The following is a 27,614-nucleotide window of genomic DNA, read 5'->3' on the forward strand; positions in this document are numbered from 1 at the left end:
GATAATGCCAACATGGAAGCAGACAGGGACTGATGGTGCCAAGAGTGTTACGGGAACAAAGGAGAAAATCAGATGAGGGTAAAAGACGAGTCAACTTGAATCCCAAGCAGTGTGTGGAGGCTGCACATTTTCCAGTTGGCAGTTTAAACAAGTGAGTCTGGGAGCTCAGATGAAGAGCTGTACTAGAGATACAATTTGGGAAACACAGTAAATGGGTGGTAATGGCCATTCCCATAGCTTAAACCTTGAACTATGTCTCACAGAAGAACCATGGACACTCTATATATTAAAGGGTCAAGGAAAAGAAGAACTAAGTAGAAAACCTGAGAAGTAACAGTGTGAGGAATGAATCGGCAAGAGTGGTGTGAAAGACAACAAAGAAAGCTTAAAGAAGCAGGAAATCAACAGAGAACAGGGAGATAAAAGATGAAAGAGTAAAAGGAGTCTAAGACCAGAAACTTGAGTGTGTGTGCGCTCTGGGAGAAATAAAGATGTAACAGTAAAACATCACCAGCAAAGGCTTAGTGGAGCAGCTACAGCCACGGACTTCTGGTCTGTGCTCTGCAGCATCGCTGCACATTAGGGGCCAGTGCCAGCTAGCCCCAGCCCAAGCTACAGAACAGTAGACTGTTCTCTGGGATAATCCTCTCCTCCAGTCCTTCCAAAACCTTTAAAGCAATTTCTTAAGGTTAAGCTTTTCCTAATTTGAAATAAAATGATTTCTATTTTCCTTACTGGACAGTAAGTAATAAATATGTATACAGACCAAATCTTGTAATCCAACATTTAAAATTTATACTTGGAAAATGGAACTTAATATGCCTATATAGTGTTTTAAAGAATTCAATATGTAAAATGTTAATATAAAACCTTTAGTAGCATTAATAATTATCTAAATAATTTTATAGCTCAATTAAAAGAAATGAAAATTAACACATTACCATGCTCTCAAAAAACAAAATGTAAACTTCTACCCTCTTACGGGTACTTAGGAGGTAAGGTAGATACTTACCAAGTGCACTTGTTGCATCTTCAAAAAGGTTTGACCGAGAAGAATCTCCTGATGTACTGTAAAGGTTTTTAGAAAAACTTCAATTCAAAATAAGTAAAATTTAATTACTTAGTCTAGTAACTAATTTATAAAGAAAATATTTGATTTTAATTCAATATAAATCCTGTCTACAGTTTTTAAACAGTCTCCTCTAGGTTAAACCCAAAAGTTTATCTGTAACATTGATAGTTTAAGAAAAATTTTCCACCTTACTACTCTTATTCATAGAGTCCATCATTTTCAATGTTTAAAGATGTGAAATATCATCCTTACAGATAGCTTGCTCTAATGACTATCTCCCTGAGAGAATTTATAAGAAGTTAAATAATCTATAAATCAAGTCACAGTAGAAGAAATGCCAAAAGCAGAACATGAAATAGTGCACGTGGAAACCAAATTAGTCTTCACATACTAAGGTTTGGTTAGTTTTAGATGACAAAACTAAAAGGCAGCCTTCAAGTAAGTAAATAGGCAGAGGTGGAGTAAATGAAAGTTATAACCTGAAGGAAACCAGGTAAAAAGACCAGCTTTCTTTGAGTCAAGGGCAATCTGTTTTCCTCATTATTATGTATAATACATCTTAGTACTGGTTCTAACTAATTACTCTCAGAACAACGAGCACAATTTTCAGTTTAAAAATTTAAGACTGAAATGTACTTTAACCACTATTCATTCTTGACTCACTCTCACCACCTCTGCCCTCTCTACTCAGAGGTAACAACCACTGCCCAGTTAAGTCCATGTCTATAGTGCAGTCCCTTTAAGGTGGGTATCAACAAGTAGAATTTACACTAGAGTCAGCAGCTATTTTTAAAGAACAAAAGGCAAGTCCTCAATAATAAAATGTCGAGTGACTGGTGATGAACAAATTTCTAATGCTTCACATAATCATATCAGCCCATCTCCTGATAATTTTCACCATGTTTTGTGCTTTACAGGATACTACATGTTTCACATCAACATGAAGGGATTAACACACATTCAAGTGCTTGTTTTCTAAGCTTCTCTCATCCTTCCCTCCCCATATTATCCTTCTGAGGTGTATAATTTTCAATAACAGTAAGTTGTTCTAGTATAAAATCCAACTAAATAAGGACTCTAGTGCCTGCTTTTCTATATCACTATCAAGTTATTTATGCAACCTCTGCAGATCTGAAAAAGTAATCCTGACTCCCTAGAATAGATTAAAAAAAAGCTGTACCCCCAGGAAGAAAGACAAATAGACCTAACAAAGGAACAAATTTAAATGGATGACATTAACACATTAAAATACACTGATCAGGGCCAGCACTGTGGCATGGTGGGTTAAGCCTCTGCCTGCAGCACCAGCATCCCATAAGGGCGCTGTCCTGGCTGCTCCTCTTCTGATCCAGCTTTCTGCTAATGGTCTAAGAAAGCAGTAGAAGATGGCCCAAGTGCTTGGGCCCCTGTACCTGCATGGGAAATTCAGAAAAGAGGCTCCTGGCTTTGGACTGACCCAGCTCTGGCCGTTGCAGTCACATGGGGAGTGAACCAGCAGATGGAAGACCTTTCTTTTTGTCTTTCCCTCTCTCTGCCTGTAATTCTACCTCTCAAATAAATAAATAAATAAATAAAATCCTCAAAAGGTAAATAAAAACAATAAAAATTAATAAAATATATTGATCAACTATGAATCTCTCTCATTGTGAGCTTTCAAAAGCACACAGTGTGTAAGAAAATGGCAAAACATTTAATTATATCAACAACATTAACATGGATTGGGAAACCATTCCTCACATATACAGAATTGATCATAGTAGCTCTGACCCTGGGTTGTCTCCCACCATGTAAGAGTTATAGCGGGGAGAGATGGCTCGTGTTAGGCAATGGTGTCATAGGCAAACACAGGGAAAACATTTATTCCCCAAACCTGTACTGTTTTCTCAAGGAATCAATTCTATGGAAAGAAAGCCAGGGTAAGCAACAAGCAAGTGACTCAGACTTCCCCAAGCATCAGCACAGAAAAATCATACTAAGTGCAGAACACTAAAATGATGCAATGTTTGAGTAACCCACAGTCAATCAATCTGAAAATATTAACTGTCACGGTACTGCAGTGCTTCTGTTCAAGGAACTTTTATCTTACTTAATAATGGTCCCAAAATGCACAGTGAAGTTGGCAATCTGGTATGACAAAGAGAAGCAGTAAAATGCTTCCTTTAAATGATGAGGCAAAAGTTCTTAAGGAATGAAAAAAAAAAAAGATCACATGCTAAGACCTACAGTACAATGAGATATTTGGAGACCGCACTCACATAATTTATCATAGTACATTGTTGTAACTGTACTATTTTATTAGTTGTTGCTAATCCTTACTGTGTACATCTTTTTTTTTTTTTTGGACAGGCAGAGTGGACAGTGAGAGAGAGAGAGACAGAGAGAAAGGTCTTCCTTTTTTTTTTTTTGCCGTTGGTTCACCCTCCAATGGCCACTGCGGCTGGCGGATTGCACTGATCCGAAGCCAGGAGACAGGTGCCTCTCCTGGTCTCCCATGCGGGTGCAGGGCCCAAGCACCTGGGCCATCCTCCACTGTACTCCCGGGCCATAGCAGAGAGCTGGCCTGGAAGAGGGGCAACCGGGATAGAATCCGGCGCCCCAACCGGGACTAGAACCCGGTGTGCCAGTGCCGCAAGGCGGAGGATTAGCCTGTTAAGCCATGGCGCCGGCCTACTGTGTACAATTTATAACAGGTACATGCAGGAATATGCACAGCATATATAGTTTTTGGTAGTACCTGAAGTTTCAGTCAACCATTATGCACCTTGGACTGTACTCTTGGCAGATAAGGGGGGACTCCTATATGCTCTAACCACTGTCATGTACACGTCATTAACCACTCTTCCATGTGAGTAAATATTTCCAGTCACTGCATGGCTGTCTGCTGTTTCTGGTTCTGATTCTAAGGATCAACCAATGCCACTGGAGTTCAGAGATGTATTAAATCACAAAACACAAAGATCACTAGTGCCAGTGAAGGCTGGCCATAATATATTCCTCTGTATGATTTCCAGCCAAGACAACTGTGACTATACCATTTGCTGATCATTTATTGGTCATTTGAGGAGGGAAAAAAAAATCCTTGTCATAAACTACTAATAATTCTAACTGCTATGGCAAGTGTTGTGGTGCCAGAGGGTTAAGTGGCAGCTTGGGATGCCCACATCCCATACGTGAGTCCCATTTCTGACTTCTGATCCAGTTTCCTGCTAATGTGCATGGGAGGCAGCAGATGATGTTTTAGGTTTCTGCTACCCATGTGGGAGACTTGGATTGAATTGAGTTCCTGGTTTCAGCCTGGTGCAGCCCTGGCTGTTGTGGGGTATTTGGGGAGTGAAGCAGCAAATGGAAGCTCTTTCTCTATTTCTCTGTGTCACTCTACCTTTCTAATAAATAAACACGAATAAAAATAAATAATAAGAAAATCCTAACTGCCAGCTTCTCTTTTATAAAAGAAACATTCCAGCACATTTTTCCTTATTTAAGATCTACACAGGCCGGTGCTGCGGCTCACTTGGCTAAATCCTCCGCCTGCGGCACTGGCACCCCAGGTTCTAGTCCTGGTTGGGGTGCCGTATTCTGCCCCGGTTGCTCTTCGTCCAGTCCAGCTCTCTGCTGTGGCCCAGGAAGGCAGTGGAGGATGGCCCAAGTGCTTGGGCCCTGCTCCCGCATGGGAGACCAAGAGGAAGCACCTGGCTCCTGGTTTCGGATCGGCGCAGCATGCCAGCCACAGCGACCATTTGGGGGGTGAACCTACAGAAAGGAAGACCTTTCTCTCTGTCTCTCTCTCTCTAACTCTGCTTGTCCAAAAAGATCTACACAAGCAGAAGCTTAAATTTTTTTTTTTTAAAGATTCATCTATTGTTTGAAAGGCAGAGTTACAGAGAGAGAAGGAGAGAGAGGTCTTCCATCCACTGGTTCACTCCCCAAATAGCTGCAATGGCCGAAGCTGTGCCAATCCGAAGCCAGGAGATAGGAGCTTCTGCAGGCGCAGCTTTACCCCGCTATGCCACGGCGCTGTCCCCAGAAGTTTAAATTTCTACGCAAGTTCCCGGACATGGCTCAACAGCAATAAATTTAATCCACAGGCTCAACAAAAAGTATTAGGTTAAAAGGAAAAAAAAAATTGCTCTTAATCAGCATTTACTGTATACCATTTGCAATTTCATCTTTGACATCTATTATCTCAATCAAACCTTACAATAATTTTATGAAATAGATCTTGTTGTCATCCATACTATATAGATGGGCAAAAATGCAAAGATCTTATTTACTTTTCCAAGATTATCAGAGCTAATATCAGAGCCAAACAGAATACTATCCAACTAGAAATAACTTAATTAATGTGGAAAGATGCTTATGATATATATGACAAATATATAAAAAAAAAATCAACCAAATATACATGGGTACTCCAAAGAATTAATGGAAAGTGAAAATAAAAAATAAGTTTGGCCGGTGCGGTGGGTTAGGTCTCTGCCTGCTGCGCTGGCATCCCATATGGGCACCGGTTCGAGTCCCTTCTGCTCCACTTCCAATCCAGCTCCCTGCTAATGGCGAGGGAAAGCAAGGGAAGATGACTCAAGTGCCTGAGCCCCTGCATCCATGTGGGAGACCAGAAAGAAACTCTTGGCTTTGGGCCATCCCAGCTTCGGCCAATGTAGCTATTTGGGGAGGGAACCAGCGAATGGAAGATCTTTCTCTGTCTGTAACTATGCCTCTCAAATAAATAAATAAAATCTCTAAAAAAATCTGGAAAAAAACTTTATTTTGTACAAAAAATATGTACCAAAAATAGGTGAAATCTATGCATACTCAAAACAAGTAATGACTGGGACGGCAATGTCAATTTAATTAATAATTCTTGTTTTTTTTTTTTCATTTGTATTTTCTAACATTTCTACTCAAAATGAATAATGATTTTGACTCTCTCCCCTGACTAGGGGGTGGGAAATCAACTTAACGAGTATAGAGATCTGGATCACCCAAATAGACCTCTATTATCTTTCAGGCAGGGTTCAAAGTTTAGAAAAAGCTTAACAGAGTAGTCAGTTTGAATGAAATAATAATCAAAATAAATACATGTGTGAGATTGTTACACATTTTGAGATACAATTTCCTAGAACTCAGTGTTTACCTGTCAGTTGATGTTGGACTAGTAGCCACTGGTGTCTCTACTGGCTTTTCTGCAGGTTTCTCTTGCTTGGTTGCACTAGCAGGTGCAGGTTCAGAAGATGTTGTTGATGCTGGAGCAATGGACGCAGGTGTGGAAGTGGGAGCCAAAGCAGGGGCAGGTGTTGAGGTCTGAGTTACAGCTGTTGCTGTGGAGGAACTAACTGCAGTAGTGGTGGCAGAATTTGATTGCTGAGTTGTAGCTGGTGCTGGTGTTGTCACTGCTTTGGGCTAAGCACATTAAAAAGCAAAGTGATTATGATAAAATACTACATTACTACCTGGTCTTTAATTAGATTGTACAGGATGCAAGAAATCCAACACTACTAAAGTTGTACCTCAAAAAAAATGAGATTAGTATTAGCAATCTGACTCACTTTGTTACTCTTCGAAAACCTGTGATTGCATACATAACTATGAATCTCAATTAGCTTTACTCAACAATTTTAGACTATTAAGTTGATATGAAAAAGAATCAAAAGTAACTATTAAATATACAGAACATGCATCCAAAAAAAGTAACCAAATAATTACCCCCAAAAACTTTACGTATCTTGTTATAATTTTAGAAGAATTATCAAAAGTAATTTCTTGAAATAATTATTAATGAACACGTAAAATATTTTGCTATATTTTAGAAGAGAGGAAAAAAATCCAATAGACAACACATACAAGGGATAAGCAACATTTTGAGATGTGTATGTAGCTGAAGAGAAAAATAAAGTTGTGATCACATGCTGAGCACTTTCTAGAAACAGTCATAAAGCTTCCCACAGAGCAAAAAACAACTAGGTATAAAATCATACTAAATGAGTTTTATTCTTCTATATGTTTTTCTCCAATGTTCACTACCCATTCAGTTCATAACTTTCCTAAGAACAAAAGGTAACTATTTAAATGGAATTAAAATTGAATATAATTTGTCACAAGCACAAATCAACAAACTGAAAAACAAGAAGTTACCGGTATCTTGTTCAATTTCAGCTAGTAAAGAGGGCACTGGAAAAAAAGTGGTTAGTACAAGTTGTAAGAGGAGAGGCTTCAAAAATGCCCTTAGCATTTACTCCTTTTCCTATTCTAATAGCCTTACATTTAACTCTTTCTTTTCTGTCAATATAACACTGTGGAAATTATTAACATTCTAAAAATTCAAAAATCCAATGAGCTGAAATCCTCAGGTAGAAAGTTATTCTGAATAAACTAAAGCATTACAAAGGTGAGGGTGTGGATTTTTTTTTAAAAGATCTCTTCATTTATTTGAAAGTCAGAGTTACACACAGGAGAGGCAGAGAGAGAGAGAAAGTCTTCCATCCAATGGTTCACTCCCCAATTGGCCACAACGGCTGGAGCTGCGTTGATCAGGAGCCAGGAGCTTCTTCCCGGTCTCCCAAGCGGGTGCAGGGGCCCAAGGACTTGGGCCATCTTCTACTGCTTTTCAGGCCATAGCAAGGAGCTGGATCGGAAGTGGAGCAGCTGGGACTAGAACCGGCACCCGTATGGGATGCCGGCACTTCAGGCCAGGGGGTTAACCTGCTGCACCATAGTGCCAGCCCCGGTGTGGATTTTTTTTAAACAGATTTAATGATTTATTTGAAAAGCAAGGGTTATGGGGAGGGGAAGGGGAAGAACTTCCATCCACTGGTTCACTCCCCAAATGGCTGTAACTGCCAGGGTTGGGCCAGTCCTCCATCAGAAGCCAGCAGCTTCTTTCAGGTGTCTTATGTGGGTACAGGGGCCCAAGCACTTGGGCCATCCTCCATTGCTTTTCCAGGACATTAGCAGGGAGCTGGATTGGAAGTGGAGTAGCTGGGACACAAAGCATCTATACAGAATGCTGGTATTGCAGGCAGTGGCATGCTACTACCCCAAATCCCAAGCGATCTAGATTTTTAAGCACCTAAAAACTTTATAATAATCAATCTATATAAAAATATTTTTAAATGCATTATATGTTTCAATATATTCCTTAATTATTTGATCCATAGATAGTACGATACACAATGCCTTTAATGTCTTTATTGCCATGAAGAGCTATTTAAAAGCTTTATTCTATATACCCAGCCTCTCTGCTTTTTGAAGTTTTTTTTTTTTTTTTTGCTGTTTCCTCTCTTCTTTGTAATAAAGGCATTTCTCATTGCTTCCATAATGCCTACCTGCAGTAGCCCTCACCCCCTTCTAATTGGCTTCTGTCAACAAATCCAAAATGGAGCAATCATGAATATCATTAGGATCCTACAAAATATAAGAATAAATAAGCCCAAATATCTATTTCTCAAATCCATGCATCTATTCTGAGACGTTTTCTGCTTAATTCTTAGTTATGTAACGAAATAATCAGTTACTGCAACTATTTAAAGAATTAAGACCAATAACAAAACAGATCCAAATGTGTGGCTATCACTTTTTCTATTAGGTACCAGTTTTGATAAAACTAGATGAGAAAACTGATTATTCAGCCTTAAAAGGAATAAAATTCTACATGTTACAACAGAAACTTGAAAACATTATGCTAAATGAAATAATCCAGTCACAAGAGGACAAATACCAGACTTCCACTTAGATGAAGTACCTATAGTGGTCAAATTCATGGAGACAGAGTATAGAACGGTAGCTGCCAGGGCCTGGGGCAGCAGGAACAGGGAGTCTGTTAAATGGGTACGAATTTTCAGTCAGGGAAAATAAAAAAGTTCTGGAGATAAAGGTGTTGGCAGCTGCATAACAATGTAATGTACTTAATGCTACTGAATGTAAAAATGGTTAAATTGTTAAATTCTGTGTTATGCATATTTTACCACTGTTAGAAGAAAAACAGTATATGATACATAGTTTCCTCATGATTCTGCTTCTCTGTATTTAAAATTTAATGCTTAGGCCGGCGCTGTGGCTTAACAGGCTAATCCTCCACCTTGCGGCGCCGGCACACCAGGTTCCAGTCCTGGTTGGGGCACCGGATTCTATCCCGGTTGCCCCTCTTCCAGGCCAGCTCTCTGCTATGGCCGGGGAGTGCAGTGGAGGATGTACCTGCATGGGAGACCAGGAGAAGCACCTGGCTCCTGGCTTTGGATCAGCGCAATGCACCGGCCGCAGCGGCCGATGGAGGGTGAACCAACGGCAAAAAGGAAGACCTTTCTCTGTCTCTCTCTCACTATTCACTTTGTCAAAAAAAAAAAAAAAAAGTTTAATAAATGCTTACATATAGCAAAATCAATAGTTATTATTTTAATAGACTAAAAATGAAGAGAGACTCACATGCAGAGCGACATACAGAATGAGACTGAAACTTACTTTGGTCACCATAACCACCACAAAGTTTTTCTCATCAATTTTGTATTCTTTGAGAGCAGTGTCATCATTGAGAATTTTGCCTAATATATTATATTTTGCCAGAATTGTGGCAAGGCAGATTAAGGAAGATCTCTCTCTCTTTCTCTCTTCCTCTCTCCTCTGTAACTTGGACTTTCAAGTAAATAAATAAAAAGGAATGATTATCTTTTTTTAAATTTATTTATTTGACCCCAAATGGCTGTGATGCCTGGGGCTGGGCCAGGTGGAAGCCAGGAGCCAGAAGCTTCTCTTGGTTTTCCCAGATGGGTGCAAGAGCCTAAATACTTGAGCCATCATCCGCTGCTTTCTCAGGTACATTAGCAAGGAGCTGGATCAGAAGTGGAGGAGCCTGGACTCAAATCGGTACCTATATGGGATGCCAGCACTGCAGGCAGAAGCTTAACCTATGTCACAGCGCCAGCCCCTAAGAAATGTCTTAAAAAAAGTTTAAGTCCGGCCAGTGCCGCGGCTCACTTGGCTAAATCCTCTGCCTGCGGCACTGGCACCCCAGGTTCTAGTCCTGGTTGGGGCGCCGGATTCTGTCCCGGTTGCTCCTCTTCCAGTCCAGCTCTCTGCTGTGGCCCAAGAAGGCAGTGGAGGATGGCCCAAGTGCTTGGGCCCTGCACCCGCATGGGAGACTAGGAGGAAGCACCTGGCTCCTGGCTTCAGATCGGCACAGCATGCCGGCCACGGCGGCCATTTGGGGGGTGAACCAACGGAAAGGAAGACCTTTGTCTCTCTCACTAACTCTGCCTGTTAAAAAAAAATAAAAAGTCCAACAGAGGCACACTATTTAACTGCTTTGTGTTTCCCAAGACAAAGTATACAGAAATTAATGTCCATTTCTTCAATTATATTTTATACTGCTATCAATTATTTTGCAAGTTTGAAAAAAATTCTACATTTACTTCCATTTTGGTTTTGGATGAACTGGTTTCAACTGTGCATTTAAACCTATTTGATTTGCTACAAGTAATACTATTTCTTTTCAGATTAGGATTCAATTTTAAAAATTAATGTTGATGAGGGGCCGGCACTGTGGCTTAGTGGATAAAGCAGCCACCTGCAGTGCCGGCATCTCATATGGGTTCGAGTCTCAGCAGCTCCATTTCCAATCTGGCTCTCTGCTATGCCCTGGGAAAGCAGTAGAGGATGGCCCAAGTCTTTGGGCCCTTGCACCCACGTGGGAGACCTGGAATAAGCTCCTGGCTTCGGATTGGCACAGCGTTGGGGCCAATTGGGAAGTGGACCAGTGGATGGAAGACCTCTCTTTCTCTGTGTGTGTGTGTAATTCTGACTTTCAAATAAATAAATAATCTTTAAAAAAAAAATGTGATGAATACTACCATGTCTCCATTTGTCTCATCTCTCCACCATCTGATTATGTATCTTGAAATAAGCAAAGTTTATAGTCTCTTAAAGAACTCACCATTGTTCACTGTTCTTTTTTTGCTTAAAAAAAAACAAAAAAAATTCACTTTTTAAAATCACCCCATGGCCGGTGCCGTGGCTCAACAGGCTAATCCTCCACCTTGCGGCGCCAGCACACCAGGTTCTAGTCCTGGTTGGGGCGCCGGATTCTATCCCGGTGGCCCCTCTTCCAGGCCAGCTCTCTGCTATGGCCCGGGAGTGCAGTGGAGGATGGCCCAAGTCCTTGGGCCCTGCACCTGCAAGGGAGACCAGGAGAAGCACCTGGCTCCTGGCTTTGGATCAGCGCGATGTGCTGGCCACAGCGGCCGATGGAGGGTAAACCAACGGCAAAAAGGAAGACCTTTCTCCCTCTCTCACTGTCCAAAAAAAAAAAAAAAAAAAAAAAAAAAAAAAAAAAAAATCACCCCAAATATATAGCATGCCAATATACCACAGAAAAAGTTCTTATTTAAAACATCCTCACAAAAAAATTACCCTATCATTTTTTTTAGTTGACCTTTTCTTCTTTTAGTTTTGGTAACACTATTCCTCCACTATGAAAAAATGAGCTTACATCCTTCTCTTGCCTTGAGGACCTGTCAGGTCTAGTACATAATTTAGCAAGACCCTTCAAAGCATCCTTATTTAAAACTACAGAATAAGAAATAATTACTCAATTTCTAAGCACACCTTAAAATAATTACATAATGTTTTTACTACTCCAGAAACAATTTTAGTGTGGTATTAGGTGCTTCAATGCTATATGCATAATCAAGATAAATGCTTAAAATCTTAAAAGTTAAGCGGACACTGCTATGGATGTGTATAAACTGTGTCCACTGTGTGGATCTGGGATCATCGTTTTAAAAAGACTCACATGCAGAGAGACATATAGAATGAGACTGAAACTTACTTTGGTCACCATAACCACCACAAAGTTTTTCTCATCAATTTTGTATTCTTTGAGAGCAGTGTCATCATTGAGAATTTTGCCTAATATATTAAAAGAAAAAGAAAAACATTAAGTCATAGTAATCTTTCTCACACATAACTAAATTAATGTAACCGTTATGTACTGACACCAATTTTTATCAATTATTATTTTCCCCCAAAGAAAAATAATATCTAAGAACAAAATAACATGAAATGAATTAAGGCATTGGAATAAAAGATGTCAAACATAATACCATAATTAGGATGCCAAGCAATTTAAATGTACTAATTGTATACAAGACTTGCTGGTCTGGAGAAATGGTGAAGACAATAAAAACTCAACACTATTGTCCAGGGATTCCCCCGGGATTAATCTAGTCTTTTCCTATGAGAGGAAGGGAAGAATAAACTTTCTGCTCCCAAAAATATTAGATACCTGACAAATCAGAAATATTCCAAGGCTAGGAAAGTGAGACACAGAAAGGTATTTCAAGCAAAATATGTAGAAATCAGTAATGCATAAAGTACACAAGACTGTGGTCATGACAAAGGTCAAATATTACATCAGAACTCCCTGAGGGCTCCTCTTCCTTGAGTTTAGTTTCACATTTTTATTTATGTTTTAAAATACTTTTATTTGAAAGGCCCAGTTACAGAAGGGGAGGGGGAGAAGGAACTCTTCTATCTGCTGATTCACTCCCCACATGGCCATAATGGTCAGAGCTGGGCCAGGTCAAAATCAGGAGCCTGGATCTCCATCTGGGTCTTCCGAGTGGGTAATAGGGCCCCAAACACTCCAACCATCTACTGCTGCTTTTTCAGTTGCATTAGCAGGGAGCTACACGGGAAGCAAAGCAGCCAGGACTCACCAGTGCTCAAAGGGGATGCTGATGTCACAAGTGGCAACTTAACCCACTGCACTACAACATCAGCACTGAGTTTTACACTTTAAAAGTTATTCAATTAAAAGCCACAAACATTAAGAAAGAACCAGAGTTTCTATTCCTTATGGGGAAAAAACAGGCTGACCAGGAACCATAAACTAGAGTTTTATGTCTGCCTCTTTAGGCTTCTAAATTCTAATCTATGGTGGCAAGCCTTTCCTATAAATCAAATCAAAGGCAACAGTACAAAATCTCTATCCAGCAACAAACAAGAATCCATGGGTGATCAAAACCCCACCCTACTATTACCTATAAAACAGTTCAAATTTTTTTTTTTGAAAGGCAGAGTGGATAGTGAGAGAAAGAGAGAGAGAGAGAGAGAGAGAGAGAAAGGTCTTCCTTTGCCGTTGGTTCACCCTCCAATGGCCGCTGTGGCCAGCGCATCTCGCTGATCCAAAGCCAGGAGCCAGGTGCTTCTCCTGGTCTCCCTTGCGGGTGCAGGGCCAAGGATTTGGGCCATCCTCCACTGCCTTCCCGGGCCATAGCAGAGAGCTGGCCTGGAAGAGGAGCAACCAGGATAGAATCTGGCGCCCCAACCGGGACTAGAACCCGGTGTGCCAGCACTGCAAGGTGGAGGATTAGCCTGTTGAGCCACGGCGCCGGCCTAGTTCAAATATTTCTTAAGAAGCAAGTTTTAATTTTCTCTACAAAATTCAGAAATCAAGAATATTTTTTTGACACATTTTTTTCTGGTTACCAGCAAGGCTACAGAAATTTTAATTTTTTTTTAAAAAAAAAGTATTTTTATTTTTAAAAATTTATTTATTTATTTGAAAGGAAAAGTTAGGGAGAGAGATATGGAAAGATGGAGATCTTCCATCCAGAGGTTCACTATCTGTATGGCTGTAATGGCCAGGGCTGGGCCAGGCAGAAGCCTGGAGCCAGGAGCTTTATCCAAGTTTCCCACACAGGGGTGGGGTCCAAGCACTCGGGCCATCCTCTGCTGCTTTCCTAGGCACATTAGCAAGGAACTGGATTGGAAGTGCAACAGCCAAGACTGAAACCGGTACCCATATTGGATGGTGCTGCCCCCTGCAATCTATTGATATCCTTCCTTGTGTGTGTTTTTTTTTTTTTTTTTTTTTTTTTAATTGAAAGGCAGTGAGGAGCCACTGCTTATGATGCTCACATCCCTTACTGGAGTCTCGGCTGCTCTGCTTTTGATCAACTCACTGCTGATGCTCCTGAGATACATGGCCCAAGAACCTGGGTTCCTGCCATGCACATGAGAAACCCAGACGGAGTTCCAGGCTCCTGACTTTGGTCAGCTGGAGCCATCTGGAGAGTCAAGTGGCAGATGGAAGAGCTCTTTGTCTCTCCCTGTTACTCTGCCTTTCAAATAAATAAATCTTTTTAAAAAATTAAAAATAAAACCACTCAGCAATTAAGGAAGGGGGGAGAGAGGAAGGGTAGGGAAAGAGGAAGAGAAAGAAGGAAGGAAGGAAGACACCACACACTCCCATATGCTGGTTCACTCCCCCAAATGCCTGCAGTGGCTGGATCCAGGTTTCTCACATGGGTAGCAGCAACTCAACCAATGGAGCCATCACCTACTGCCTCCCAGGGTCTGTATCAGCAGAGAGCTAGAATTCTGGAATGAGGAGCTGGAGGTGGGACTCAAACCCAGGTATTCCAATTGGACAGGAGTGGGAAAATTTTTTCTTGCCAAGGGCCATTTCAATCTTCAAATCACGTGTGGATCACACAAAATTATCAACTTAAAGATTAGTTTGCCATAGATTTACTTAATTTCGAGTCCTGCCTGAGGTTACCTTGGCAGGGTCAAACCAAATGATTTCATTGGCCTTATATAGCCTGCAGGCCAGATATTCACTACCCCTGTGATAGGAGATACAGGCATCTCAATTGTTAGGCCAAATACCTGTCCCCTTAGTTGTTTATTAACTGAATCACTTGGACTTCAAAGAACTTTTTAGATCATGTAAGTGTTAATCTTTTTCTTCTGTCACTCATTACAGTGTCTTTTGACAAATAAACTTGTCTAAACAGTCAATTTTGGTAGTTCACTTAAAAAGCATATAGAATTTTAATTTTACAAGTATGATTTCAAATACATAATGGTTACAAGAATGAATCCAAAACATAATCAGAATAGACAGTTCCAATCTAATAAAAAATTCACTAAGCTTGATAAAAAACACAAAAGTCACTTAGATAATGCTCAAAAAGATAAAATTAGGGGCCGGTGCCACGGCTCAACAGGCTAATCCGCCTGCAGCGCTGACACACCAGGTTCTAGTCCCGGTCGGGGCGCCGGATTCTGTTCCAGTTGCCCCTCTTCCTGGCCAGCTCTCTGCTGTGGCCCGGGACTGCAGTGGAGGATGGCCCAAGTCCTTGGGCCCTGCACCCCATTGGAGACCGGGATAAGCACCTGGCTCCTGCCTTGGGATCAGCGCAGTGCGCCGGCTGTAGCATGCCGGCCGCGCCGGCCATTGGAGGGTGAACCAACGGCAAAAGGAAGACCTCTCTCTCTCTCTCTCTCTCTCACTGTCCACTCTGCCTGTCAAAAAAAAAAAAAAAAAAAAAAAAAAAAGATAAAATTAGGGGCCAGCACTATGGCGTAGCCAGTAAGGCCGCCACCTGCAGTGTCAGCATCCCACGTGGGCATCGGTTTGAATCCCAGCTGCTCTACTTCTGATCCAGTTCTCTGCTGTGGCCTGGGAAGGCAGGGGAAGATGGCCCAAGTTCTTGGGCCCCTGCACCCGCATGGAATACCCAGAGGAAGCTCCTGGCTCCTGGCTCCGGATCAGCACAGCTCCGGCTGTTGTGACCAACTCGTGAAGTGAACCAGTGGATGGAAGACCTCTCTCTCTGACTCTCTGATAAATATTTTTTTTAAAAAGAAAAAAAGATAAAACTAAATAAAATAAACATCAATGGATTGAAAAATACATGAACAGGGGCCGGTGCCATGGCGCACTAGGTTAATCCTCCGCCTGCGGTGCCAGCATCCCATATGGGCACCAGTTCTAGTCCCAGTTGCTCCTCTTCCAGTCCAGCTCTCTGCTGTGGCCCAAGAAGGCAGTGGAGGATGGCCCAAGTGCTTGGGCCCCTGCACCCGCATGGGAGACCAGGAAGAAGCACCTGGCTCCTGATTTCAGATCGGTGCAGCTCTGGCCGTTGCAGCCATTTAGAGAGTGAACCAATGGAAGGAAGACCTGTCTGTAACTCTACCTGTCGAGTGAATAAATAAAATCTTAAAAAAAAAAAAAAAAATGAAGAGAAGATTGAATATTAACATATTCAAATAACTTTCACTACCACCATCATGCTTCTGACATAATCAATTTGAAATACTACCATCTGTAAGATAAGAATTTCTAAAACTAAAAAGAATGATTTTTAAGTCAGACATGGTATATTAATAAATTCATTTCATTATTTAATTCATACCTGCATAAATTAATTTTTGACCTGCTACTGGAAAGGCATCTTTCCCCTTTTCTGATTCAATCTTCTCTTTCAGTGCTTTCACCTATAGGAAAAATAAAGATTTTTTTAAGAAAGTCTAAATAAAAACAGACAATCTAGAATCAAAATAATGATGCAAAATAAAAATTTTTACAACTTTAAATTATTAATGCTTTCAAAAACTTAATGTCTTTCTAATGTTACATTAAAAAACCATACCTTCAAGCCATATTACTAGGTACGATAAATGTAAACATTCTTTTAGCACCATGTGTTCTAATACCTAATTTTAAAAACTTTACTAGCTGACTTGGTAAATAAATTTAAAATAAAGATTCCAACATAAAAAAGTTTTGATTCACATAACGTTCATAGGCTTATTTCCCAGAGGGAAAAATAAGTAAAGTAAAGCTCCCTGACCTGAAATGTCTAAGAAATAAAATGGCCTCATCTTTAATAAAAAGAATGCTTCAATGTTAAGGCTAAATGAGGATGGTAAAAGGCAAATGATCCACTTTAGCAGTGCTGTGATGTTTCATTGTAATCACAGGGATGGGGGAAGGGAGGAACTTTTATCAATTCCAATTGATAGGTGGGGCCTGGATATCAGGTATGTTTTTGAAGCTTTACAGGAGGTTCCAAAGTTCAGCCAAAGCCTACAACCACTGGATTATTTAAAGGAGTGAAATGATGTCAGTTGTCTCACTGCTCTGCTGTTGTTTTGGGAAAGTTTTTTTTCATGAAAAATGTTAATTATAATATTTAATGGGTTTTAAGCAAACATTAATATTTTCTCAATTTTAATTTATAATATGGTATATAGAGAAATATAATATTTAATGATATAGCTTAGCTTCTCTCAATGCCAGTCTCATCTATGAAGAATGACTAGAATACATGACCTTTATGGGGTCCCCTTCAATTCCTGTAAGTCCATGACTTTCCTTGCTGTCTAGAAAATAAGTCTTAAGCTTCTTAAATTGGTAAGAAAGTAAGATGGCACATAAGTGCCTTCACAAACCCACACTACTTTGCAAGGGCACAAGAATCAAGGTGTAAATTAATTTCCTTCAATTTTCCAGAATATTTGTGAAAATCATTTAAGTTGACCATTGTGGGCTTTATAGGCAAAATGGTCTGACAGGAAGGGCTAAGAAGATACAATTTCTTTGTATGATTATGAAGTGATGGTGGTACTTCCCCAAATAAAAAAAGGGACAAATGCTGATTTAGCTGCAAGTATCTTAACATACATATTTCATATAATGCTGAAAAGTCTGGGACTGGAAGAACTATCACCCATTCAATTTTATAGATGAAGAAATGGAAATAAAGATGTCAATCACTTGCTCTTAATCACACTGCTACTCAATGGAAGTTAGAACCCAAGACTACCTCTAACTCCAAGCTTTAGGGCAGAGTATTTGTAAATACCATATAAATCTCCCATGCTACATTATCCGTCTTAAAATGGGTCAGTAGTGCCATTGCTATTCTAATATTTCCCAAAGAAAATACTCATACATCACAAAAATTTCAATATAATTTTCCCCTATTCTGAATTTCAATGGTAAAAGCAACACAGTAAAAGCTTTTTAAAAAAGAACTCGGAAAAACATAAACATCACTAAAATGGATTACATATCTTTATCCAAGGTAATATACTGTTTCTCTGCTACAGGGTAAACTTCTATACTGTGAATCAAATTGAAAAAGTACACAGTGTCTACAACTTCTTTAATAACCTTAGGATTTGCTCCTGTTCAGGTAGTCTGCAGAGTCCAAATCACTACTTATCTTTGTTCATTCTCACTTGCTAAGTATACAGTGGTGTTTTCCAGGGGCTTTATCATACAACAAAAGACTGCAGAAGCAAATGAGAATTCAGTTATTTTACATTAAGCCAAACAATAGATTTGCGCCCCCCCCCCCCCCCAAAAAAAAGTGAAATGATGTCAGTTGTCTGCTCTGCTGTTGTTCTGGGAAAGTTATTTTCCATGAAAAATGTTAATTATAATATTTAATGGGTTTTAAGCAAACATTAATTTTTTCTCAGTTTTAATTTATAATATGGTATATAGACAAATGTAAGCAGGTAGAAGTCATGAAAGCAAAATGTTTCAGAATTGCTATCCTACACGCTGAATGACTGGTCTTAAGTCAACCAAGTGCTGGCAGAGTACAGCTGGAGCACTCTGTGGTTAATGTCAAATTTCCTTTCAAGCCTTTTTGTTTACAAAGGGAGAAAACAGAGGCAGTATTTGTAAGCATGATCACTTGGTGAAAGCCACAAATGAATTACAGACCACATGTATCACCATGGAATCCAGCTCTCAGAGTGGGTTAGCATATAGTGGGTACTTAATTACAACATGCTGAATGAATATCAATATTGCAGAGAAATATGTGAAGAAAATAAATATATGGCCGGCGCCGCGGCTCACTAGGCTAATCCTCCACCTTGCGGCGCCGGCACACCGGGTTCTAGTCCCGGTCGGGGCGCCGATCCTGTCCCGGTTGCCCCTCTTCCAGGCCACCTCTCTGCTGTGGCCAGGGAGTGCAGTGGAGGATGGCCCAAGTCTTTGGGCCCTGCACCCCATGGGAGACCAGGAGAAGCACCTGGCTCCTGCCATCGGATCAGCGCGGTGCGCCGGCCGCAGCGCACCTACTGCGGCGGCCATTGGAGGGTGAACCAATGGCCAAGGAAGACCTTTCTCTCTGTCTCTCTCTCTCACTATCCACTCTGCCTGTCAAAAAAAAAAATAAATAAATAAAATAAAATAAAAAAAGAAAATAAATATATGGAATAAGAAGTAAAAGAAACAGGAAAACAAGCAGGACTTCATTCTTGTCAGGTTAAAAGAAAGCTAATTAAGATAAACTTAATTACAGTTAACTATACAACAGAAATTATTTTTATTTTCACTGCCCAGAGAATATCTTAAAAATTCATACCACAAAGAATATTGAATACATTGAAAAAAAATCACAGACCCACTCTTTAGCTTTGTATGTCAAAATGACTTAAGAGGACAAAAAACAAAACAAAACAAAAAACTGTATATTAAGAAAAGTACCATTTACTACTAAATAAGCTTAAAGAAAGCAAAACAGTGATTAAAAAACATTAAAACCAATTCAATGCAACTAATTTACTATGTACTGGCCTAGTGGTGAGGATAGCAATAGGGACGCTTGTGTCTTATTTTAGAGTGCCTAAAGTTCCAAACTTGGCTCCATCTGATTGTAGCTTCAAGTTAACATGCACCCTGGGAGGCATTAGGCTCAAATGGTTGAGTCCCTACCACTCATGTGGGTGACCGGATTGGGTTTCCCTCATGACCCCACCCTGCCCACTGCAGGCATTTAAAGAGTGAACCAGAGAAGGGGAGCTCTTGCTAAAATAAATGAAAAACAAAACAAAACAAAACAACGGCAGCAAGTCAGGAGCGCCAGTTCAAGTCCTGGCTTTTCCACTTCAGATCCAGGTCCCTGTTAATGTGCCTGAGATGGCAGTGAAGAATGGTCTGAGTACCTGGACCACTTGGAGAGTGAACCAGCCCACTACACCACAGTGCCGGGATCTCATTAAGACTCTGGTGGCTAGAGTTTCTCTTTTCAATTCAATCTTCACTAGCTTAGACAACACATCCAATCCTAACAACTTCTTCCTAATATCACTGACTTTTTCTGCTGCTACTGTAAGGCAAACATATTTGGACCAACACAAGTGAATTTATGTCTGTCAATATACACCCACTCTGAGGTCATACTCATATCTCACTTGGCTAATAAATCTTAACCTTTTGTGTATCCAACCATCTGTGAACCCATATTTATATCCAGTCTTCTAAATGCTATCAGAGAAAAAGGAAAGATTCATTCTATCTTCCGTTCTCCCTGGTGAACCCTTTCTTCCATTCTCCAAAAGTCTATTTCAAACCTGTGTTCCCCTCTAAATCTGATTCTCCAAACTCTATGTCCCTCTCTGCATATGATCACTTTCTACTTTAGTCAAAACACAGAAAACAAAGGAACTCATCCTCAACATCCTCCCACCAAACCAATGTACTTCACTGCATCCTATCAATAACTCTTTCCTACTTCTTAAATGAAATAGGCACCCCTTTCTTTCAACCCTCTTTCCACCTGTTCTGATTCCCCTTCCAGTGCTCTCCAGTACCTTGCTAGATCCATTACATTGCTACCTTCTCCCAGCTTTACTGTCAACCTCTCCCTCAAACCCAATTCATTGGCATTCAAACAGAGCCAGTTCTCTATCACCTTAGAAATAAAACAAAAACTTTTCACAACCCTGTCTCCTAACTGCACAATCTCCTCCACTTAGTCTCATGTTCTTAAAAAATACACATTGTCTTCACTTATTTGTAACCTCACACTTTACTCCAAAGTACAGTGCTGATAAACAAAAATACCGACTTTATTCTCATTTTGCTGCTTATTCTGACAGTGCCTACCACATTCACAATTCCATTAAGACTGCTCTTACCAAAACCACTAAATTTTGCAACATCATAATCAGCACTTAATTCCCCCCCACCCTAGTGTCACCCTAAGACATTTAGGAGGCATTCTCATTGGAGGGTAAAGGGGGTAAGAGAGAAGTATGTTCCATCCATTGATTAATCCCCCCAAATACCTGCAATAGCTAAGATTGGGTCATGTTAGCCAGTAGCTCAATCTGCATCTCTAACCTGGGTGGCAGAGACCCAACTACTTTAGCCATCACTTGCTGCCTCCCAAGGCACACAATGGCAGGAAGATGGAATCAGGAGCAAAGTCAGGACTTGAACCTGGGCTCTGCAATAGATACGGTGTGTATATGTCTCCACACATCTTAACCACTGTGTAAAATGCCCATGAGTTGTCCCCCTCTTTTTCATACTGCTACCCTTTGGCTTCCAAAATGCCACACTTCTCTGGTTTGCCTCTTTATATCTTTGTGAAATCCTCTTCCTCCGCCAGCCCTTTAAGTGTCACTTAGGGTTATGTTCAAGGCTGTCTTTCTTCTACACAGACTTCAAGGATAATCCATGGTCTCTGCTTCCAGTTCCAGTAACTATACAGATGTCCTTTTCATTCCTAGTCCAATTCTAGGTCTCCTTGACCTCCAGTTATGCAAACTCAACTCTGTATTATAGACACTTTCACTGGATGTTTCATAGGCATTTCAACCATAATGTATTTGCTCAAGGGTCTCTAGACTAGTTTGTCTAAATCTTTCATAGGCTGCCTTCTTTCTGGATGCTTCAAAGAATGAAGCGGTAGCAACTCTGCATATGGTTTCTATTGAAAAGTTTATGGCCTACAATGGATCAATGGATGCAATTATGACTCTTGCTGTGCCACTGGAACAAAACACACATACCACTCATACCTCCAAAACACTCTTTTTTTTTTTTTTTTTTAAGATTTTTTTGAAAGGCAGAGTTACAGAGTGACAGCAGGAGAGACAGAGATCTTCCATTCGCTGGTTCACTCCCCAAATGGCTTCAATGGCAGGAGCTGGGCCAGTTTGAAGCCAGGAGCTTCTTTCAGGTCTCCCACATGGGTGCAGGGGCCCAAGTACTTGGGTCATTCTCCACTGCTTTCCCAGGCCCATTAGCAGGCAGCTGGATTGAAGTGGAGCAGCCGGAACTCGACGGATGCCCGTATAGGATGCCAGCATCTCAGGTAGCAGCTTTACCCAATGCACCACACCACCAACCCTTAATCAGCTCTTTTAATTGCCACTACACCTTTGAGGTGGTAGTAGCCGGCCTCCAAGAAGGCCCCCAATGACCTCTGCTTCCTACAATTCCCACAATGAATTATGGCCAGTCCACAACAACAATAAAACACTGTCAATGTGAAAGTTTGTGGTTTCCAAGGCTGGTTTATATATAAAAGCTATTGTTTCCGTCTTGCTTTCTTGGATCACTCACACTGGGAGAAGCCAGATGCCGTGTTTGGATGACACTCAAGCAGTATGGGAAGAAGTCTATATGGGGAGGAACTAGGGCCTCTGGTCAATAAATAACACCAAGCTGTTAGCCATGGGAGGAATCCTCCAGCCACAGTGAAGCCTTTAGAGTAGATGACTGTAGCCCTTACTGTAATTTCATGAAAGACTAAAGAACCACAGAGCTAAGCAACTCCTAAGTTCCTGACTCTCAAAAACTTGAAATAGTTAAGTTTTATTGTTTTAAACCACAACATTTTGTGGCAATGTTACACAGTAAGCTATAAGTAGTACATAGCAGTAAACTATTATCTTTATTTTCTGATGGGGACACAAAGGCATATGAAATAGACAAGTTCAGTACACAGCCTCTCAAGGTAGAAGGCCTGAATTTGAATCCCACTACTCTCATGAAAAGTCTTTGTGAACAACAAATACTATTAATATTTGTAAGCACTGATTTTAAGGCAATCTGCCAACCCCTGGCCCAGTAATTCCATCTAGAACCAATGCTAGAGATGCAATACCTCAAAAAGAGAGACATAAAGTATGTGTACTATGCTGTTTGTAATACTAAACTTTAAACATCCCTCAAGGTAAAAATGGCAAAACAAATTACTGCACACGCATTCATTTGAAAACCATGCTATGTAAATGAACAAAGTATTTACAATTACTTTTAAGGGAAGAAAACTAGCTGCTACTAAATTAATTTATGCATTATGTGTAGACATCTTTTTTTTTTTTTTTTTTGACAGGCAGAGTGGACAGTGAGAGAGACAGAGAGAAAAGTCTTCCTTTGCCGTTGGTTCACCCTCCAATGGCCGCCGCGGTTGGCGCGCCGCGGCCGGCGCACCGCGCTGATCCGATGGCAGGAGCCAGGTGCTTCTCCTGGTCTCCCATGGGGTGCAGGGCCCAAGCACTTGGGCCATCCTCCACTGCACTCCCTGGCCACAGCAGAGAGCTGGCCTGGAAGAGGGGCAACCGGGACAGAATCCGGTGCCCCGCCCGGGACTAGAACCCGGTGTGCCGGCGCCGCAAGGATTAGCCTAGTGAGCCACGGCGCTGGCCTGTAGACATCTTTTAAAGAATTTGGAGAACCTAAAAAGTCTATGGTAGCTATTTAGACCAGGAACAAAAAGTCTTTTGCTTTTAACTTTATGTATTTCACTTACTGTAGCAAGCCTGGATAATTTTAGTAATTTAAGGAGAAACTTGACTTTAAAAGAAAAAAATTCCATTGTACCCACCCATCAATGCTCATCAAAATTTCATGACTATATTGCAATTTTGATAATTTCATTTTTTTTATAAAAGTGAGGCAGTTCTTGGACTACATAACCCAAGAAATTCAATGTAACATGAATTAAATCTTGGCAATTCACCAGTAGCAAAAGAAATATCCAAAGCAAAATGTGTTTACAGAAAGATCTAATAGATTTACACAAGACAGAATTTTTTCTTTTTTGAAAATCTTACACAGGCACACACGAGTATTTCCTCAAATTCTCCTCCAAAGTAATTCTAATAATTCTAACACAATTGGTTATGTCCACTGATTTCAGTATAACAGGAAAAGATTTTAAAATTGAAACAATAACTATAGTTAGTATAGCACTGTGAGAAGAAACAGTAAGCAAAGGCAACCTCTGAATTGGGGTTATGATTCAAAAGGTTGTTATTTTAAATGTATGATTTGAAATCCAGAATCCATTTCTCCTTAAGAGACTATGTAAAATAGCATTTAGGTTCCCAATTCAATCTATATATGTCAATTTAATCTAGTCTAAAATATATTCCCAATAGTATAAATTCAAAAAGACCAAAACAGACTCAGGAATTTGGAGACTGGGTAAGTAGAACACCCAGACACTATAACTTTTAGTTTCTATATAGGCAGAGAATGGATCTCTGTAGTGCCACTATTAAGCCAGTTTCTCCCCTAATTCAACCAGAAGGGTGTGAGGGAGAAGAGATAACAAAATTTTATCTATCCATTGAAGTATCTAGGATCCGTTCATGTCTATAGATCATCTGTAGCTGGTCTATGTCTTCTGCTAGAATAGGTATGCATAATTTTTAAAGAGTTTATAAAGTTCGCTCAGTTGTTTGAGACACTACAAAAGAAAGACTTACAATCATAGGAACGGATCGTGGAGCATTCTTTGACAAGATTTACTCTGCTACAGCAGGCTTAAATTGAAAATATTTCTTTTAGAAATTAACAAATTTTATACATTGCTTATTAAAAAAATCCCAATTTTCAAGGCAAAATGACAGAACCTCATTCAATACTCTTAGAAACTATTCAAACATGACAATTATGTCAAGTTGAGAGAACAAAATGGTATCTTACTCACACAAATCTTTTCAAAAAAGAACAGTGGCACTGATAGCAGAATTTGTCCCAAAAAACTTCACAACATTCCTCTTAATTAATTATTTATTTATTTGAAAAGCAGGGTGTCATAGAGGGGGAGACAGAGCAAGATCTTCCCATAAGCTGGTTCACTCTCCAAATGCTCGTCACAGCCAGGTCTGGGCCAGGCCAAAGCCAGAAGCAAGAAGCCAGAAATTCCATTTGGGCCTCCCACATGAGTGTCAGGGGATCAATCACTTGAGCCATCTTTCACTGCCTTCCCAGATGCATTAGCAGGAATCTGGATCGGAAGCAGAGCAGCAAGAACTCAAACAAGCACTCAGATATGAAATACCAGTGTCAAAATCAGATGTTTAACCCACTGTGCCACAGAGCTAGCCCTGCATAAGATTTCTAATTTCAAAATTCACTATGTATTTTTAGGTCCACCATCTCATCTGATTTTCATATCAACTCTAAAGAAGATCATTTATTACCACTCACATTTTATTAAGGAGATGAGATTTTTTCAAGTATTGTGCTGAGCGTCATAGGATAAGTATAAAGTGGGGAAACATTCCCCTCTAGTTTAGGAACAGTATGTTGCATTTGAGAGGGAGTAAGATAGGGAGAAAGTAGCTAATGAGATGTGGACAAGCAAGATTATAGTAAGAAGAGGGGAAAAAAAAAAAAAAAACCCCACATTAGTATACTCTAGAAATCAGTGATGCAAAGAGGAAAGGAGATCTGATGGATTGATGTTCCAGGTAACAGTGAGAGGGATATGGGGGAAAGTAGGAAACTGGCCTTAGACAGCAATGTCTACAACTACCAGGTAGTAGCTAGAGTAGAACCTTGAAGAAGTTCTGTTCCAATGGTTTCTAAGTTCTCCATCAAATAAAATTATGATCATTGGCTGAAAATAAAGACAGGAGGTGATGTAAATCTTTGACTAGTGAAATGTATGACTGTCAGGCAATATGCTAAGGGTCCATCAAGGTTAATGTTACATGTAAGAAAAGTCCACACAGATGCAAGTCACACAGATGCAAGTACAAATTGAATTTAATCACATCTGGAGTTTTCAAACAATGATGGGTTTTATAAGTGAGACCATGTTGCCTAGCACTGTTACTATCCTAAGCACTATATTTGTATTATCTCAAACTCTTAGAATCTACAAAAATCTTTAAGGTTAGTATTTTGAGTACCAGCATCCTCATTTTACAGATGAGGAAACAAGCACAGAATGGGGCAACTTGCACAAGGTCACACCACACGTGGTACAGACAGGATTCAATCTCAGGCATTACGGCTCAGTCATGCTAAGCTGACTCCTCCAAAGGAATAATTATAATTACTGCATCTATTTTAACATTGCAAAGGTGGGAGAGATAATATGGTGGGGGGGGGGGTGAGTGCCAGGGACAAGGAAGTTGGATCACATGGATTATAGGTCTCAAGTGTTGGAATCATAAGGAATGCAGAGAGATGCTAAAAAACAGATTATTGAGGATGAGGCAAAAGCTTCAGTAAATAGTAATGGTAAGAGGTAGTTACTGATCATGGGACTGAATAACTGAGGTAGAATACAAAGAAGTATCAGTGGATAAAAGAAGATTAAGGAACAGAAGGACAATGGACAGGCAAGACCATCTTTCATAGATACTGAAATTAACAGACCCATCTAACTGTGTGGCCATGGGAAGTTATGAATCACTTTGGATTTTATTTCTTATGTTACATATTTTCCACAAAATGTAGTGTGGACTCCCCTTCTCCCCCCCAACAAAGAGCTTTGCTAAAAATTTATTAATTTATTTGAAAAAGAGAGTTACAGAGCTCTGGGGGCAGGGTGGGGGAGGGAGAGGTTTTCCACCTACTGGTTCACTTCCTCAAACAGAGTCAATGGCCAGGGATGGGCCAAACTGAAGCCAGGAGCTTCATCTGAGTCTTCCACGTGGGTGGCAGCAGCCCAAGTACTTGGGCCATTTTCCATTGCTTTTGCAGATGTATTAGTGGAGAGCTGGCTAAGAAGTGGAGCAGCAGGGACATATGGGATGCCAGTGATACAAGTGGCAGCTTAACTCTGTTACACCATGAGCCAGCCCTGTGGGCTTCTTTCTTAAACAATGCCTATGACATGCTATGATGCTGAGAATTGTGATTACTTTTATATTTTTTAATCCACAGAAAATGGTAGCTTCATCAGGAAAAGGATAACCTGAAGGATAATTAACACCATGTGCCCATAATGCCTATCTCCACTTACCTCCCATTGCTCAATTCACTTAAATCTACTTCTGCTCCCACTTCTAAAAGGAGACACTGCTCACCACTACTGGTTTCAAGTCGCCAAAACCGATCTCTCAAGCATTAGAAACATCTGACCCTTTCTTCTTCCTTGAAACATTATTTATCCTTGGATTCTTCCTATCTGAAAGGTTGATTCTTGATGGATCTGTTAAAGCATGCCAAGATTCAACTCCAGGCCTCATCCCAGCAACATTCTCTACAAGACTCCACAATTCTAACTGCATAGTAGTCAATTACGTACAGTGGATAACTTCAGCATGAGAACTCAATTTTCTCAAGGGAAAAGGCACTGAAAGACTACCAGATGATCTCATCCAGTCCCATGGGCTGAAGTCAACCATACATGTTGAATATTTTCATGTTTCTAACTCCAGTTCAAACCTCTCTGGAATCCAAACACACAACACATTTAATCGTCTCCACCTGAATATTGACTATTTCATTAGGAATATTTAGCTTAAGCTTTGAGTTCCCAATCCCGCTCTTCTGTCTCCCACATTTCAGGAAAAACACAGGTATTCACAACTTATGCAACCAGAATCTAGGTGGAGTTCTCTAAAATTGTTTTTTATTTTATGTATTTGAAAGGTAGACACACACACACACAATCTCCCATCTGCTGGTTCACTCTCCAAATGCCCGCAACAGCTTGAGCCATCAGCTACTGACTTGCAGGCTGTGCATTAGCTGGAA

At 40.3% G+C, this 27,614-nt stretch overlaps 1 protein-coding gene across 1 annotated transcript in view; it reads right to left on the reverse strand.

Moving 5' to 3' along the window:
- RAD23B (RAD23 homolog B, nucleotide excision repair protein) overlaps nucleotides 1-27,614 on the reverse strand; it is a 49,926-nt gene that overhangs the window by 16,597 nt on the left and 5,715 nt on the right. Inside the window, exons 2-5 of the mRNA XM_062207803.1 lie at nucleotides 16,267-16,348; nucleotides 11,889-11,968; nucleotides 6,207-6,472; nucleotides 1,013-1,068 (exon numbers count right to left, since the gene is read on the reverse strand). Of these exons, the coding sequence (XP_062063787.1) occupies nucleotides 1,013-1,068; nucleotides 6,207-6,472; nucleotides 11,889-11,968; nucleotides 16,267-16,348 (484 nt within the window). The remainder of the gene's footprint in view (nucleotides 1-1,012; nucleotides 1,069-6,206; nucleotides 6,473-11,888; nucleotides 11,969-16,266; nucleotides 16,349-27,614) is intronic.

The sequence above is a fragment of the Lepus europaeus genome, chromosome 12 (assembly GCF_033115175.1).
Source record: "Lepus europaeus isolate LE1 chromosome 12, mLepTim1.pri, whole genome shotgun sequence".
NCBI classification, from domain to species: Eukaryota; Metazoa; Chordata; class Mammalia; order Lagomorpha; family Leporidae; genus Lepus; species Lepus europaeus.